At 44.2% G+C, this 14,495-nt stretch overlaps 1 protein-coding gene across 3 annotated transcripts in view; it reads right to left on the bottom strand.

Moving 5' to 3' along the window:
* The window catches only part of CXXC1 (CXXC finger protein 1), a 35,759-nt gene that overhangs the window by 10,234 nt on the left and 11,030 nt on the right, over positions 1-14,495 (bottom strand). For 2 of the 3 annotated variants that reach the window (XM_039320375.1, XM_039320374.1), the window contains 3 exons: positions 10,465-10,572; positions 7,248-7,432; positions 6,241-6,448 (listed from right to left, as the gene is read on the bottom strand). In XM_039320375.1, coding sequence (XP_039176309.1) covers positions 6,241-6,448; positions 7,248-7,432; positions 10,465-10,572 — 501 coding nt within the window. Of the gene's footprint in view, positions 1-6,240; positions 6,449-7,247; positions 7,433-10,464; positions 10,573-13,650; positions 13,801-14,495 lie in introns of all 3 variants that reach the window. The other variant, XM_039320376.1, reaches the window with a different exon arrangement.

Raw genomic sequence — 14,495 nt, forward strand, 5'->3', positions numbered from 1 at the left:
GCTGTTGTTATGAGGAAAAAATGAGGCAGGAACATTAAGTATCCCTCACTGTCTTGAATTGTATCTTTTAAAAAAAGGTGAGGAAAATATAGTTTAATTAACTATATTTAATTAACTATAATTAACTATATTTAATTAACTATAATTAAACAAATCATACTATCATGAAGCAGCATGGGCAGATCTAACCATTTTCCCAACCAAGCTTGTAGAACAGTGCTTCTCAACGTTTGTGTGACGGCGACCCCCGTCACACAAACGTTCTGCACATGTGCAGCGCCGCTCGCATGGGGGCGGCCCCCCATGCGCAGCGTGCATGCGCAACGCCCATGTGCGGCGCGCGTGCACGGCGCCCGCCCATGCGCAGCATGCATGCGCGGCGGCGCCCTTATGCGCGGCGCACGTGCACGGCACCGCCCATGTGCGGCGCGCATGCACGGCGGCGCCCCCATGCGCGGCACGCATGCACGGCGGCGCGAAAAATGGCAGATCGCCACCTTTGGCGACCCCCGAAAAATGGTCGATCGACCCCAAATGGGATCGCGACCCATAGGTTGAGAACCGCTGTTGTAGAACCAGGTTATTAAGCTCCTTATGGGCGGGTGTTTGTCTGTACGTGCGCTTTAGGTCAGTTCTGATTCCTGGCAATTACCTGGACTAGTCCCTGAACAGGTAGTCCTTGGATTATGATCCTAATTGGGATAGGAATTTCAACTGGTAGGCAAAGTGTATGTTAAGCACAATATTACGTGACCAGGCCATTTAACGACAGCAGTCCAAGCAATCCAGAGTGCAGCTGTTAGGCCAAGACTGTGCAGTCATTAGGCAAGGACCTCACACTTCTCCTGCCCTGTGCAATTGCTTCTGCTACAAGTGCCACCCTCACCCCACCTGAGTGGAAACGGAGTACTCTGCATTTTGGGTACCCTGCATTCCATCTACCCCTGCCATGGCCCCCACCACCCAATGCAGACCTTCCTGTCGTCCTCTCGCTGCTGGCCCAGGATCCAGATACTGGGCAAGGATGCAGTCAGTGAGTGTGGCAGGGTGGTGAAGCCTCGTCTGCCGAACAGAGCTTGCCAGGCTCAGTCAGGGAAGAGGCAGGCAGCACTGCAGGAGAAGCCGCATCTTCTGCCACTATAGCAAGGAGTGATAGCCCACAGACTGTGGCGAGCACAGCAAGATGGGACAGCAAAGATTAATGTGCTGCCTTGCCAGGCAAGGCGGCAGTGGCTGCCTAGGCGAAGGTGGCAGCTGTGCAGGAGGTGCCATTCGGGATGGTAGCAGAACTGGAGGAAGCGGAAGGATGTGGAAAAGGGGTAACGCATCCTCTGCAGCTCACATTGGAAGCGCTCCTGAAGATCTGGCCTGCGGTCTTCCAAGAGGGTTGAGGCAATCCAGTACCAACAGACCCTCTGGGCCAGCCTTCCTCTTGCAAAGCCTCACAAAAGGCCAGAACCTTCCAACAAGCTGAAACCCATGGACCAATTCACCAGGAGCACTTCCAGCACAAGGTTTGGGATGTCTCCTGCACCTCTGGGAAATCCTTTTCCTTGTTTCTTTCAGTTCTGTTGCCATCGAAATGACTGACTCCCCCCCCCCCATAGCTATCTTCACTTGGGGAGCCACGGCCACCTTCCCTAGCAACAAAGTGCACCACGCCTTGCATCCTGTCCCACTGCACTCTCCACTTTCGGCAGACTATCACACGTCACATTGGCAGTGGAAGACGGGGGCCCTTCTCCTGCACTGCTGCCCTTGGAAGCCGGACCCAGGAAGGGTCAGACCCAGCAGACAAGGCTCTACAACCCTTATCGTGCACATACTGGGTCTGCACCCTCATTCAGGGCTTGGATCGCAGGTCAGCAGTATGAAAAAGTATATGGCAAAAGTCAGCCGGGGACAGCAGCGGTGTGTGTGTGTGTGTGTGTGTGTGTGTGTGTGTGTGTGTGTGTGTAGTGCAAGGGCAACCATATGGTGTAGGGTTTCCTGCCCGAGCAGGGGGTTGGACTAGATGACCTCCAAGGTCCCTTCCAACTTTTATTACTATTACTATTATTAATCATCTCAGTCAGTCAGATGTTCAGACTGGATTTGGCATTTTTGTCTACCTATCAATTCCTTACCAAGGACCTGGGATAGGCAGATATGGATGTTTGATGGCATTACAGATATCGTCGCAGGATGGAAGCAATTCCTATTAAGGCTGCCTTTTGCAGTTGGCTAATGGCAAATTTGTTAATGTCAATGATGTTCAAGTGGTGCTCCAGTTGCATTATTATTATTACTATTACTATTATTATTATCGATCATCGCACAGTCAGCCAGATGTTCAGACTGGATTTGGCATTTTGTCTACCTATCGAGTCCTTACCCAGGACCTGGGATAGGCAGATGTGGATGTTTGATGGTATTACAGGTATCGTCGCAGGATGGAAGCAGTTCCTAATAAGGCCGCCTTTTGCAATTGACTAATAGCAAATTTGTCAATGCCAATGGTGTTCAAGTGGTGCTCCAGTTGTTTTGGGATTGCACCCAAGGAGCCTATGACTATTGGTACTACCCTTGCTTGCTTTTGCCACAGTCTTCTATTTCTATTTGTAGGTCTTTGTATTTTGTTATCTTCTCCAGTTCTTTCTCTTCTATTCTGCTGTCTCCAGGCACTGCCACGTACACTATCCAGACTTTTTTGTCTTTCTTATCGACAATTGTTAAGTCTGGGGTGTTATGTTGCAGGTGCTTGTCTGTTTGAATTCTGAAGTCCCAGAGCAGTTTAATTTTATCATTTTTCTATGACTTTCTCTATTTTATGATCCCACCAGTTTTTGCTTACAGGCAAATGATATTTTTTGCAGATCTTCCAGTGCACCATTGTTGCTACTTTGTCATGCCGCTGCTTGTAGTCAGTCTGTGCAATCTTCTTGCAACAGCTTACCAGGTGGTCCATTGTTTCTTCAGCCTCTTTGCATAGGCGGCACTTACTATCTGTTGCTATCTTCTCAATTTTGACTTTATATACCTATCCCAAGTCCTTCAGGCTTGGTCTTGTACAGCCAGAATTAGTCCCTCGGTCTCTTTCTTCAATTTTCCTGCTCTTAGCCATTGCCAGGTCTTGTTATTATCTGCTTTCCCAGCTATTTTTTTAATGTATTGCCCATGTAGTGCTTTGTCTTCCCATGCCTCTATTTTGTTCTTCATTTGGTCTTTCTTGTAGGCCAGTTTGGTCTCTCCAGTAGTCAGTAAGCCTTCCTGATATACTAATTTCAGTGCATCTTCATCATTGTTCTTCAGATATTCTTCCAAAGCCATTTTTTCTTCTTCAACCATCTGATGTACTTGTAGCATTCCACGCCCACCTATTTGCCTTGGTAGATAAAGTCTGTCAATGTCACTGCGTAGATGAAGGGCATGATTCATTGTCATTATTTTTCTGGTCTTCCTTATGGATCATCGCACAGTCAGACAGATGTTCAGACTGGATTAGGCATTTTGTCTACCTATCAAGTCCTTACCCAGGACCTGGGATAGGCAGATGTGGATGTTTGATGGTATTACAGATATCGTTGCAGGATGGAAGCAGTTCCTAGTAAGGCCGCCTTTTGCAATTGACTAATAGCGAATTTGTCAATGCCAATGGTGTTCAAGTGGTGCTCCAGTTGTTTTGGGATTGCACCCAAGGAGCCTATGACTATTGGTACTACCCTTGCTTGCTTTTGCCACAGTCTTTCTATTTCTATTTGTAGATCTTTGTATTTTGTTATCTTCTCCAGTTCTTTCTCGTCTATTCTGCTGTCTCCAGGCACTGCCACGTCCACTATCTATCTATCTGTTTGAATTCTGAAGTCCCAGAGCAGTTTAATTTTATCATTTTCTATGACTTTCTCTATTTTATGATCCCACCAGTTCTTGCTTACAGGCAAATGATATGTTTTGCAGATCTTCCAATGCACCATTGTTGCTACTTTGTCGTGCCACTGCCTGTAGTCAGTCTGTGCAATCTTCTTGCAGCAGCTCACAGGTGGTCCACTGTCTCTTCAGCTTCTTTGCGTAGGCGGCAATGGGCAGAGATGGGGGGATAGGTAGATGGAGGGAGTTCAAGTGCCTCCTGCGATCATAAATTTTAATCATCTGACTGCAGGAGCACTGCAATGGCTGAAGGACTGGTAATAACTACCATTCATTTAATACTGTTGTATCTTTAAATGGTCGCTGAACAAATGGCCGTAACCTGAGGTTGACCTGTAATATTCGTGACAAGATTTTCAGAAGTGGTTTTGCTTTTACCTTCTTCTTAGGGCTGAGAGAGAGAGCCACTAGACGGAGTCATCCAACTGACTTTGTGCCCAAGGAGGGACTAGAATTCAGCGTCACCCCTAGTTTCTAGTCCACTGCCTTAGCCACTACATCAAGACTGGCTCTCTAGGGCATTATATAGGCTAGTAAATTCTGCCGTTTACATCCAGTCAGACTTCCCAATAGGCAATGGTTAATTCTGCTCCAAATCAGTCTTAAGAAAACTCCAATTTTCTCAAATCAAGGTAGCTGCCACCATATCACCACTGGCCATGTTTTTCACTGGGTTCTGCCCACTGCTTTTCGCCCTCCCAGCCAGGAAGCTGAAAAGTTCAGGGTACTTTATCTGCTGCAGCAATATCACACAGCACATAATGGGTTCAGGCTCACAGATAATTCCACTCAAAATTTAGTGCCACACACACATGGCCGGAGGAGGTAGGTAATTCAAAACACTCCACGTACTGGAGTACACTTTTGTTAATATAATTTGGGGAAATGTAAGTGTTTGCTTAGGAAATAAAGGGACAGATGTTCTTCTACATCAGGGATCTTCAAACTTGGTCCTTTTATGACTTGTGGACTTCAACTCCCAGGATTCCTCAGCCAGCATGCCTGGCTGAGGAATCCTGGGAGTTGAAGTCCACAAGTCATAAAAGGGCCAGGTTTGAAGAGCCCTATCCTACGTGCTTGAGAACATTCTGAAATAATTTCCGGTATTAGCTAGGATTCTAACCAAGAACTATTGCTATTACGTGCTTGAGAACATTCTGAAAGAATTTCCGGTATTAGCTAGGATTCTAACCAAGAACTATTGCTATTTTCTCTTACATTTGTGTTAAAAAAGAAACTGTCAAGAGTTTCACTGTTACACTGTTACACTTTAACTTCAACCTAGAATTATACTTCTAGTTTGGCCCAGTCTGAACTAACCAATGATGCTAATGTAAGCTGACTCAGGACACATACAAGTGGACTGGCAGGATAAGTAGCAGCTAGCAACTGAATTCTTTTAGACAAGAGGATAGATTTCCTTTTTTTCTTTTTCTTTTTTACAGTGTTTCCTCTGGGGCTTAAATCAACGGAGCTTTCACAAAGCTATTATTACAATGAAAAAGATTTGGGAATGACTGCTTAGTTCTTCTGATATTATAGAGATGACCTCAATTTAGAGCCGAGGTGGCGCAGCAGTTAGAGTGCAGTACTGCAGGCCACTTTAGCTGACTGTGTTCAGCAGGTCAGCGGTTCAAATCTCACCGGCTCAAGGTTGACTTAGCCTTCCATCCTTCGGGGGTAGGTAAAATGAGGACCCAGATTGTTGGGGGCAATGTAAATATATATATATATATATATATATATATATATATATATATATATATATATATATATATATACATACACAGAAAACAAATATATATATATATATATATATATACACACACACATACATTGCTTACTGGTGTACACCGTTTAGAGAGTGCTTGCACTTAAAGCGGTATATAAGTCTCATAAATAAATAAATAAATTTAATCTGGGAATGCACACAAGCTACTGGAGTTTAGGAATATGTGTGAATGTATATCTATTTATTTCCATTTCTAGAGCCACCCATCTCAATCAATGCCTCTAGATGGTTTACAAACAGGCTCTTCAAACTTGGCCCTTTTATGACTTGTGGACTTCAACTCCCAGAATTCCTCAACCAGCATGCCTGAATCCATGCTGGCTGAGGAATTCTGGGAGTTGAAGTCCACAAATCATAAAAGGGTCAAGTTTGAAGACCCCTGGTTTGCAATCTATAGCTGCACTGGTGAGAAACAGGTGCATGCAGTTCAGATGCCAAAGAGCTCTAGCCGTATCTATCCAAGCTCCCCAATCTGTTCTAAGAAGGTGTCCGTCCAAAGGAGACCCAGCAATTCTGTCTCCTTTGCCACGTTTTCCAGGTACCTCTTCATCTTCCTTGATAGCCTGCTGCTTGGCCCGGACAATTAGAGCTTCCAATTCATGGAATCGGCGTTCCATTTCTTGTAACTTAAGCCGGGCCTGCTGCTGCTCCCGCCTTATCCGCTCCAGCAGCTTCTTGCCATGCTCCTCCGCCACGCAGGGACTTTGCTGCCACTGCTGTATGCGCTGTGGGAGGATCTCATAGATGCGGCTGAGGAGGGAAAGAAGAAGATCACCACAGGTCAATATGAAAGAGCGGGAATCAAATGCGATATAACGTTATTCTACCCAATTCACATGCCTCAAGGATATCGTAAGCTAGGAAGGGACTATTTAAGGCACAAGTGTCTTAGATTAAAGCAACTGTCTCAGATGCGTTTGAAGAAAGAAAGAAAGAAAGAAAGAAAGAAAGAAAGAAAGAAAGAAAGAAAGAAAGAAAGAAAGAAAGAAAGAAAGAAAGAAAGAAAGCCATGAACGTATTTCCTATGTATAGAAGGAAAAAGTGCTTTAAAAGTTCTCTGTGTGCTACCCAACATAGCTCCCCATTGTTCTAGTCTAGAACAGTAACGATCCATGGGAACAAGAAAACAAATTCCAAACCAAAGACTGGCACCAGTGATGCCCATGTGCTCTTCTACCAAAACAGGTTTCTATTATTATGGATGATGACACTCATTCCCAAAACTGTCCCTTTTAGTTTCATCATAACTGTACCTTCCATACAGCTGAAGTTTGGGGGGGGGGGAATGCTCATATTTCACTACCAATATTTATCTTACCCTTTCATCTCACTCCAGCTCCAAGGGCAAAGTTCCCTTCCCCCTAACCCAGGGGTAGGCAACCTTGGCTTTTTTATGACTCGTGGACTTCAACTCCCAGGATTCCTGAGCCAGCTATGCTGGCTCAGGAATTCTGGGAGTTGAAGTCCACGAGTCATAAAAGAGCCAAGGTTGCCTACCCCTGCCCTAACCCATGCTGGAAAGTAAACATTAAGGAGACATAATTCTTACTTGGCTGCCAGCTTCATTCCACATTCATCGGAGCAGTACTTGGAGCTAGCCCGGGCAGCCTGGATGCAGCCAGGGCCCAGACATTGATGTAAGGAAGAAGGATCTTTAGCATCCACCCGTTCAGCATGTTTTGACCTGTCACGGTGTTTCTGCTTCTGCTTGTGTCGCTTATATTTTTCCTCCTTCTGCAGAGCAAGAACCACAAAGAGGGCTCAAGGAAATCTAACCACTTGCAGCACTTTCCCCCAATGTGAAGATTCATAATACGAAGGCCATATTTCTCCACATCAAGACCCACATTGGGCACCCTGTGTTTTTTTTTTTTAATGTTCTTGCTTTGTTTTCTGCATTCAACAGATGGTTGATTGAAAGCAAGGCCAGGCTCAATGTTTCTCAACCTCATCAACTTTAAGATGAGTAAATTTCAGTTCCTAGAATTTCCCAGCTAGAGTGGATTCTGATTGCTGGATACTCTGGGAACCGAAGTTCACAGATCTTAAAAGCTGATGTGGTTGAGAAACATTGGCTAGACTGGAGGGATCCTGACCTGATCTAAACAGGAAACACTATTTCAGACTCAGTATATATAGCAATTTTATGTCCTGGATTTGGGAAGCCCAGATTCTCCATCTTTTTCTTACTAAAAAAATATGGTCATGTGGAACACTGTTACCTTCCCACTGAAGTGGTACCTATTTATCTACTCACATTTGCATGTGTTCCAAACTGCTAGGAAAACTCTTGTATTCTTATCACAATTAAAGACAGGACTGAAAAAATGATATGTGGGCTAGCCATTACACTGTTGTCATGACAAGAATGCTGGATTTGGTATTGGGAGACCCAGGACGAGATCCCCACCTAACCTAAAAATCTTTGGGTGATTGTCTGAGTCACCGTCTCTTAGCTTAAACTATTTCAGATTGAAAGAGGGAGGGAAAGATACCATTTACTTTCTGAAAGAAAAGCAGAATATCACATAGGAACATTTTTTCAGTCCTGTCTTTAACTGTGATAAAAATACAAGAATTTTCCTAGCAGTTCGGAAAGCATGCAAATGTGAGTAGATAAATAGGTACCACTTCAGTGGGAAGGTAACAGTATTCCACATGACCATATTTTTTAGTAAGAAAAAGGTGGAGAATCTGGGCTTCCCAAATCCAGGATTTAAAATTGCTATATATACTGAGTCTGAAATAGTGTTTCCTGTTTAGACCAGGTGGCCTGTTTAAATTATACATTATGCAATTAACTACTGTTGGCTGAGCTCACAAAATACGCTAAACCAAATTCAAACAAAATCTCTGGTTCCAGTGACAGACCCAAATTCGATTTCACATCATTATCCTGGGACACGTATATTTACCTTCCCACGTCAAAATCAAACAGCCCGCATTATTTAATATAATGTCTATACCAGACCCCTGCCTAGGTAAGGGGTTGGCAACCTATAGCCTCTAAGTCAAATTTGGCCTATTACCCAAAATCATCCAGTCCATAGTCTCCCCCCCCAAAAAAAATAATATATCCTAGGTAATGGTGGTCATAAAGAAGAATTCAGGTTTGTCATTCTATCTCAGGCTTGATGCGGAACACTATTTTAATAAATTGTTACAAGTCTGTATACAAATATGTACATATAGTCATAGCATGCCTTCAGATACTGAGGTCCCTTTCTCCTGCCAGCACAAGCATTTATTTCCCCAATCAAGAAGCATTTCAAAATTCTGTGGAGCACGTCCTTGTTTTCTCCTTTGGCTACACCTCCCTTTCTCTCCCCCCCCCAGAAATGCATCACTACGGTTCACCCCAAAGTATCCTCCCAAATGCTAGTATATCATTTGCTCAAGATTGGCTTGCCATCCACTCAACTGTGCCTTTCGTTAACATTTTATGTTCATTATGATGCCATAAATCTCAGAATAGACATCCATCAAGATGAGAGGGGCTGAAGCCTATCCTGGCATGCGGTAAATAACATCCAGCTCTTCCTGTCAAAAAGAGCAAGCAGCAGATGATAAAAAGACCCTCTCTGGCCCAATGATCCCCACAATGCTGTTACCAAAGAATGAAGACAGAACTGACCTCAATGGTGTATCCAGCTGATTGTGTCTTTGTAGCACAAGTCTATCAGGCTAGAGCAGTGTTTCTCAACCCTCGACAACTTTAAAATGTGTGAGTCAACTCCCACCTGGGGAATTCTGGGAAGTCCACATATCTTTAAAAGTTGCTGAGGTTGAGAAACACTGCTGTAGAGCAGGGGTCCCCAACCTGTGGGCCTTGGCCTAGTACCGGCCCGTGGCCTATTGGCCACCGGGCCGCAGCAATGGCTGGCGAGTGCACACACATGTGCACGCATCCTCCCCATTTGGGCTAGTGCCTCCGCAGGTGCTAGCCGCTGTTTTCACATGCGCAGGGGCGCTAGTGCTGCCACCAGCATTATGCGGGCACTAGTGGTCGATTTACACATGTGTGCAGGTGCTAGCAGCCCATTTGCGCAGGCAGGCAGGCACCAGCACCACCATGGGCGTGCGCGGCCCACTAGCACATGCACATGGGTGCTAGCACCGTGCGCACACCTGTTTTGCGCTTGCGCACGTACATTTCCCTGCTCCTCCCTTTCCCTCCCAGCCACCAACCCGGAAAGGTTGGGGAACTCTGCTCTAGAGGAGAGCTCAACATTAAGATTCATTTTTGTTAGGCACCCTCCTTTGTTTACTGTTGTTCTATTCTGTGCATCCAGCACTTAGCTGGTTGCAACTGGTAACCAAGGAAGAGAGTTTTGAGAGCCAATGTGGCATAGCAGTTAAGGTGCCAGGGTAGGACTGAAGAGACCCAGGCTCAAGTCCAACTCTAACAGGGACATTTACTGGATGACTTTGGGTCAGTCACTCACTTTCAGGTTATTGGTGTGAGGGGGGGAAAAGGGAGGATGAAGAACTACGCCTGGTGCATAGAGCTCCTGAATGTAAGGCAAACTATACATCTAATACATAAAGGAAGAAGTACTTCTGTTTCTGATGGAACAGACTTGGACTTAGCAATTTTAAATCAAGGAGGAAGAAAATGAAAAGTAGGTCCCTCCCAAACTGTAAAGAGAGCCAACTTTGATGGACTTGTAAGCGCATTGTGGAAAGGATTACAGCTTTAGAATGTGCTCTTCCCCCATTAAAAATTCCACTTCTTATCCCAGCAACTTGTCATGTTGAGTTCATACCTTCTTCTCTGACTTCTTTTCCCTGCGCTTGACATGCTTCACTTTCACTGCACGTTTCCGCAACACAGGATCAAGGAAGGGCACATCGTCTGTGTCGCTGAGCCATGGCTAAAAGAAGGGATAAAATGGGAGGGAAAGGGGGGGGGGAGATTAACATTTCCAGAACAAGACTTTTAGGAAAAGCCAAAGAGCAGTCAGCTTTGCTTCCTTTTCTTCTTTCAGGAAATACATTCTGTAATTCTATTACTCTGGCCAGCAACGTATTATGTCATAGAACCACTTTGAGAAAAAAAAAAGATACCAGAGTAATCCACTTCGGGATTATTTAAAAAAAAAAGCAACGAAAATGTAAAATAGAAATGTATTTAATACATGAAACTGCATGCTCCAGTTCCATTAATGGCCCTGTTGTCACAGATGTTGACAATCCAAGATGGGTTTGGTTTTTTTTACTTCATGAAGACTGGCATTTAGAAAGGGAAATACATCTGGCCTAGGAGTCAGTGCTGTTGATCTTTAAACTATGAAGCACACAACAAAATCTCAACTTGAGTAGAAATTCAGCAACCTTCTCCATTGGAGGCAATCATGAACCCCCCAGGTTTATGGGAACCATAAGAATGCAACAGCTTTATTGGGCTCACTCTGCGAGTTACTCTATTCACACGTTGTTTCCAGCTTCCTAGGATCTTTCTAATGCTTTTTGGTTATAATTCTGAAATGCCCAGCTAGCACGGCCAACAGACGTGGAAATTCTATACCTAGCTTGCTTAACAACCCTAATTGTAGCTCTGCCACTCAGTAAAACAGTCACTAATTGGAAAGTCATGTGACTGTGACTATGCTTTCCAACTGGAAAGAGACACATCTACTCAGTTTCACACCTTCAGCTTTTGTTTGCCTCCTAACCACTCTCCTGCCTTTGGAATGCTTGAGTGCCTGCTTACTGTCTTGTACATTAAAAGCAATGTTATTGTACTCTAATCCAGGGATGGGAGCTGCATGCTATGGTTTACTCTCTTGAAATCCCTGTCTCCAATCTTTCCGCTCTAAGAGGAGGAGGGGGGGAAAAGCAAGCAATTTATGTAGGCAATCTCCCCTTTGCCCTACCCTTTTTCACTTCCAGAGCAATCACATGGTTTTTGATGCCTAAAAGAGCAAACAGTCTATTCTCTTGAAATCTTTCTTTTCCAATTTTTCCGCTCTGCAGAAGAGACAAGAGCAAGCAAAGGAGAGATTGCCTAAAGAAATTGCTTGCTTTTTTTTCCTTCCACCACCCATAGAAGAGAGATTGGAGAGAAGAGTAAGCTGTTTGCCTAGCACATCTGCAACACTCAGACCTGAACTACCCACATTGCTCTCAATATATAGAAGAACAAACAGCTTACTCTCTTGAAATCCCTTTCCAATCTTTCTGTTCTGTAGGGGGGAGAGAGAGGAGGATCAGGCAAAGGAGAAATTGCCTACAGAAATTGCTTATTTTTTTTTTCCCACCAACTCCCTCATAGAAAAAAGAGATTGAAGAGAAAGAGATTTCAAAAGAGTACTGTAGCACTGGGCTGCTGCCAGAATCACATTGCTTTCAATGTGTAGAAAAACAGCTTACTTCCTTGCAATCCCTTTCTCTCCAATCTCTCTGCTCTGCAGTGTGTGTGTGTGTAAGAAAAACCCATAATTCAGGCATAGATCATTGCATACTGACTGTAATGGCAATCACATGATTGAGGAATGCTGCAAAGGTTATGAATATGCTATAAAGTTATTTTTCTCAGCACCACTGTAACTTTGAATGGTCACTGAATGAGTGGGAGGTGAGTGAGAAATATTTATATTGGAATTACATCAATGGAGCACTTAGCTAACAAAGGCATATTAATATGCTTTAAGATGTGTGGTACTGTCTCATTAAAAGAAATGCCTAACCCAGCATCAAGTAAGCAAAAGTAAGACTGGCTGTTTGTAATAATCAAAAAAATGGATCTTTGGTGCCTATTACACTATAGTTCTTTGTACAGTGGTTATTATACAGATAGTCCTTGAATAATGGTAGTTATTGGGACTGGGAGCTCTCTCTCTCTCTAAATGATGCTGTTGCAAAATGCAATATCATGTGAACATACCAACTTACAATGGCAGTTCCAGCTGCAGGCATTAGGTGAATCCCACAATGTCACATGACTGCCATTTGTGACCTCCTGCAGGCTTCTCCATTGACTTTGCTTGGCAGAAACCAGCAGAGAAGGTCACAAACAGTGATAACATGAGGGGACACTGCAGCCATTGCAATTGCAATTGCGAAGTGCCTGAATTGCAATCAAATAACTGCAGCAATGCTGTCATGGCTTTGAGGATCAGCCCTACATCTCCTCATTCAGCACTGTCGTAACTCTGAACAGTTGCTGAACAAGTGATCCTAACCCAATGGTTACCTGCACTTCCCACTCCAGACTGAGGTAAAAATGCCGTAGTAACCTTTTCTAAGAGCACTTGAAAAACCAAACTAAACTAACAAAATAATTTAGAAACCAAATTAAAGGAATATATTTTCCCAGATGTGTGCCATATGTGGCAATCTGCAAGAGCTTGTCTAACAAAGCAATAGTAGTAACATCTCTGGCCATTTACAAACATTCTTAGTTGTGGGCTAGGTAGGGGAAGAACAGTCCATGGAGCAAAGGATCGATAGTGCAGCTTCTGTGAGAGACATGAAGCGTCCATTAGAAAACCTACAGGCGGTTAGCAAAGGGTAACAGGCAAGCAAAAAGCCTAGAATTGGGAATCTTGGCAGAAAGAGAGACAGAGTAGCCAGCAGAAAAGCAAAGAGCCGAGAGGAAGCAGGGTAGAAGAATCAGAAGGAGAAGATGAAGGAATAAGGGGAAATCCAAGGCAAAAAGATTGCTGGAGAATAAACTGAAGATACAAGGCTCAAGAAATAGTAGAAAGTGGACAAGCAGGGAGCTTTAAATGCTGAGGAAGTGGGTCAAGTCCCATATGAAATGTTGAGCCAAACATTTAGATAGAGTTCCCAACACCTCTGATAGATGTCTTTTCGCAGCACTGAATTACATTAGGAGGGGACCCAGGACATGCACTATCCTAGGGCAGTGTTTTTCTACCCAAGCAAGCATTTTACCCTGCCAACATGACCTAGGAATCCCAAGGCAATGGGTCTACCATAGGTCTCACCAGATTCTGATCATCGAAGGCCCCTGAACAAAGCTCCTGATACAAATCGGGATCTATGTGCAGATCATCATCCGACAGAGACTCAGGTGTGGCAGCCGATTCTAGCTGTTCCTTTAGCATCTGCAGATCATCCTCCCGCCCCCGTAACATCTATTGAGCGATTGGGGAAGTGGGGAGAGAGCGGGAAAAAGCAGTGAGAGAGGAAAAGGGGGGGAAGAAAAGAGAAAGAGAGAGAGAGAGAGAGAGAGAGAGAGAGGAAAGCATTAAAGAAGCCATCTGCCTGGCTTCACGAGCACCAAGGCACCAAGACAGTGCAAACATACCCTTCTGTTCCTGTGCAGAGAGTGGCAAACAAGAGAAAATGGGGCTTGCTGAATGCCAAGCGGCAAAGCACGAGCAGCAAAAAAAAAAAAAAAGAATTCCCAAACCCACTTCTTTTTTAAAAAAAAATAAATAAAAATAAAATAAAAGTGGAGAGGAGAAAAGGCTTAAGAGCTCCAAGAAGCAGGGCCAAATGGCCCAGCAAAACCTGCCACCTAATACAATACATAAATGCATGCAGTCTGGGTTTTCAAGTACCCGGCCTTTCAAGTACGAACCCAACTAAGTGTTACGCCGGATCTATACAGGCAGCAGGATGAGGTGGAAATAAGATGAAAAGGTGGACTGCCGTCACTAAACAGAGAAAGGTATAGAATTGCCTCACTGGGGGTTGGAAGAAGAGGACCAAAAAACCCCTCATCCAATTAAAAAGTTGGAAAACCCAGAGTAGGGCACAGGGAAAAAAAAAAAAAAAATTTATCCCTGCTGTGTTAGTTTTCTCTTAAGTGGGAGATAAACATGGG

The sequence above is a fragment of the Crotalus tigris genome, unplaced genomic scaffold (assembly GCF_016545835.1).
Source record: "Crotalus tigris isolate CLP2741 ecotype Arizona unplaced genomic scaffold, ASM1654583v1 scf7180000023637.1517150, whole genome shotgun sequence".
Taxonomy (NCBI): domain Eukaryota; kingdom Metazoa; phylum Chordata; class Lepidosauria; order Squamata; family Viperidae; genus Crotalus; species Crotalus tigris.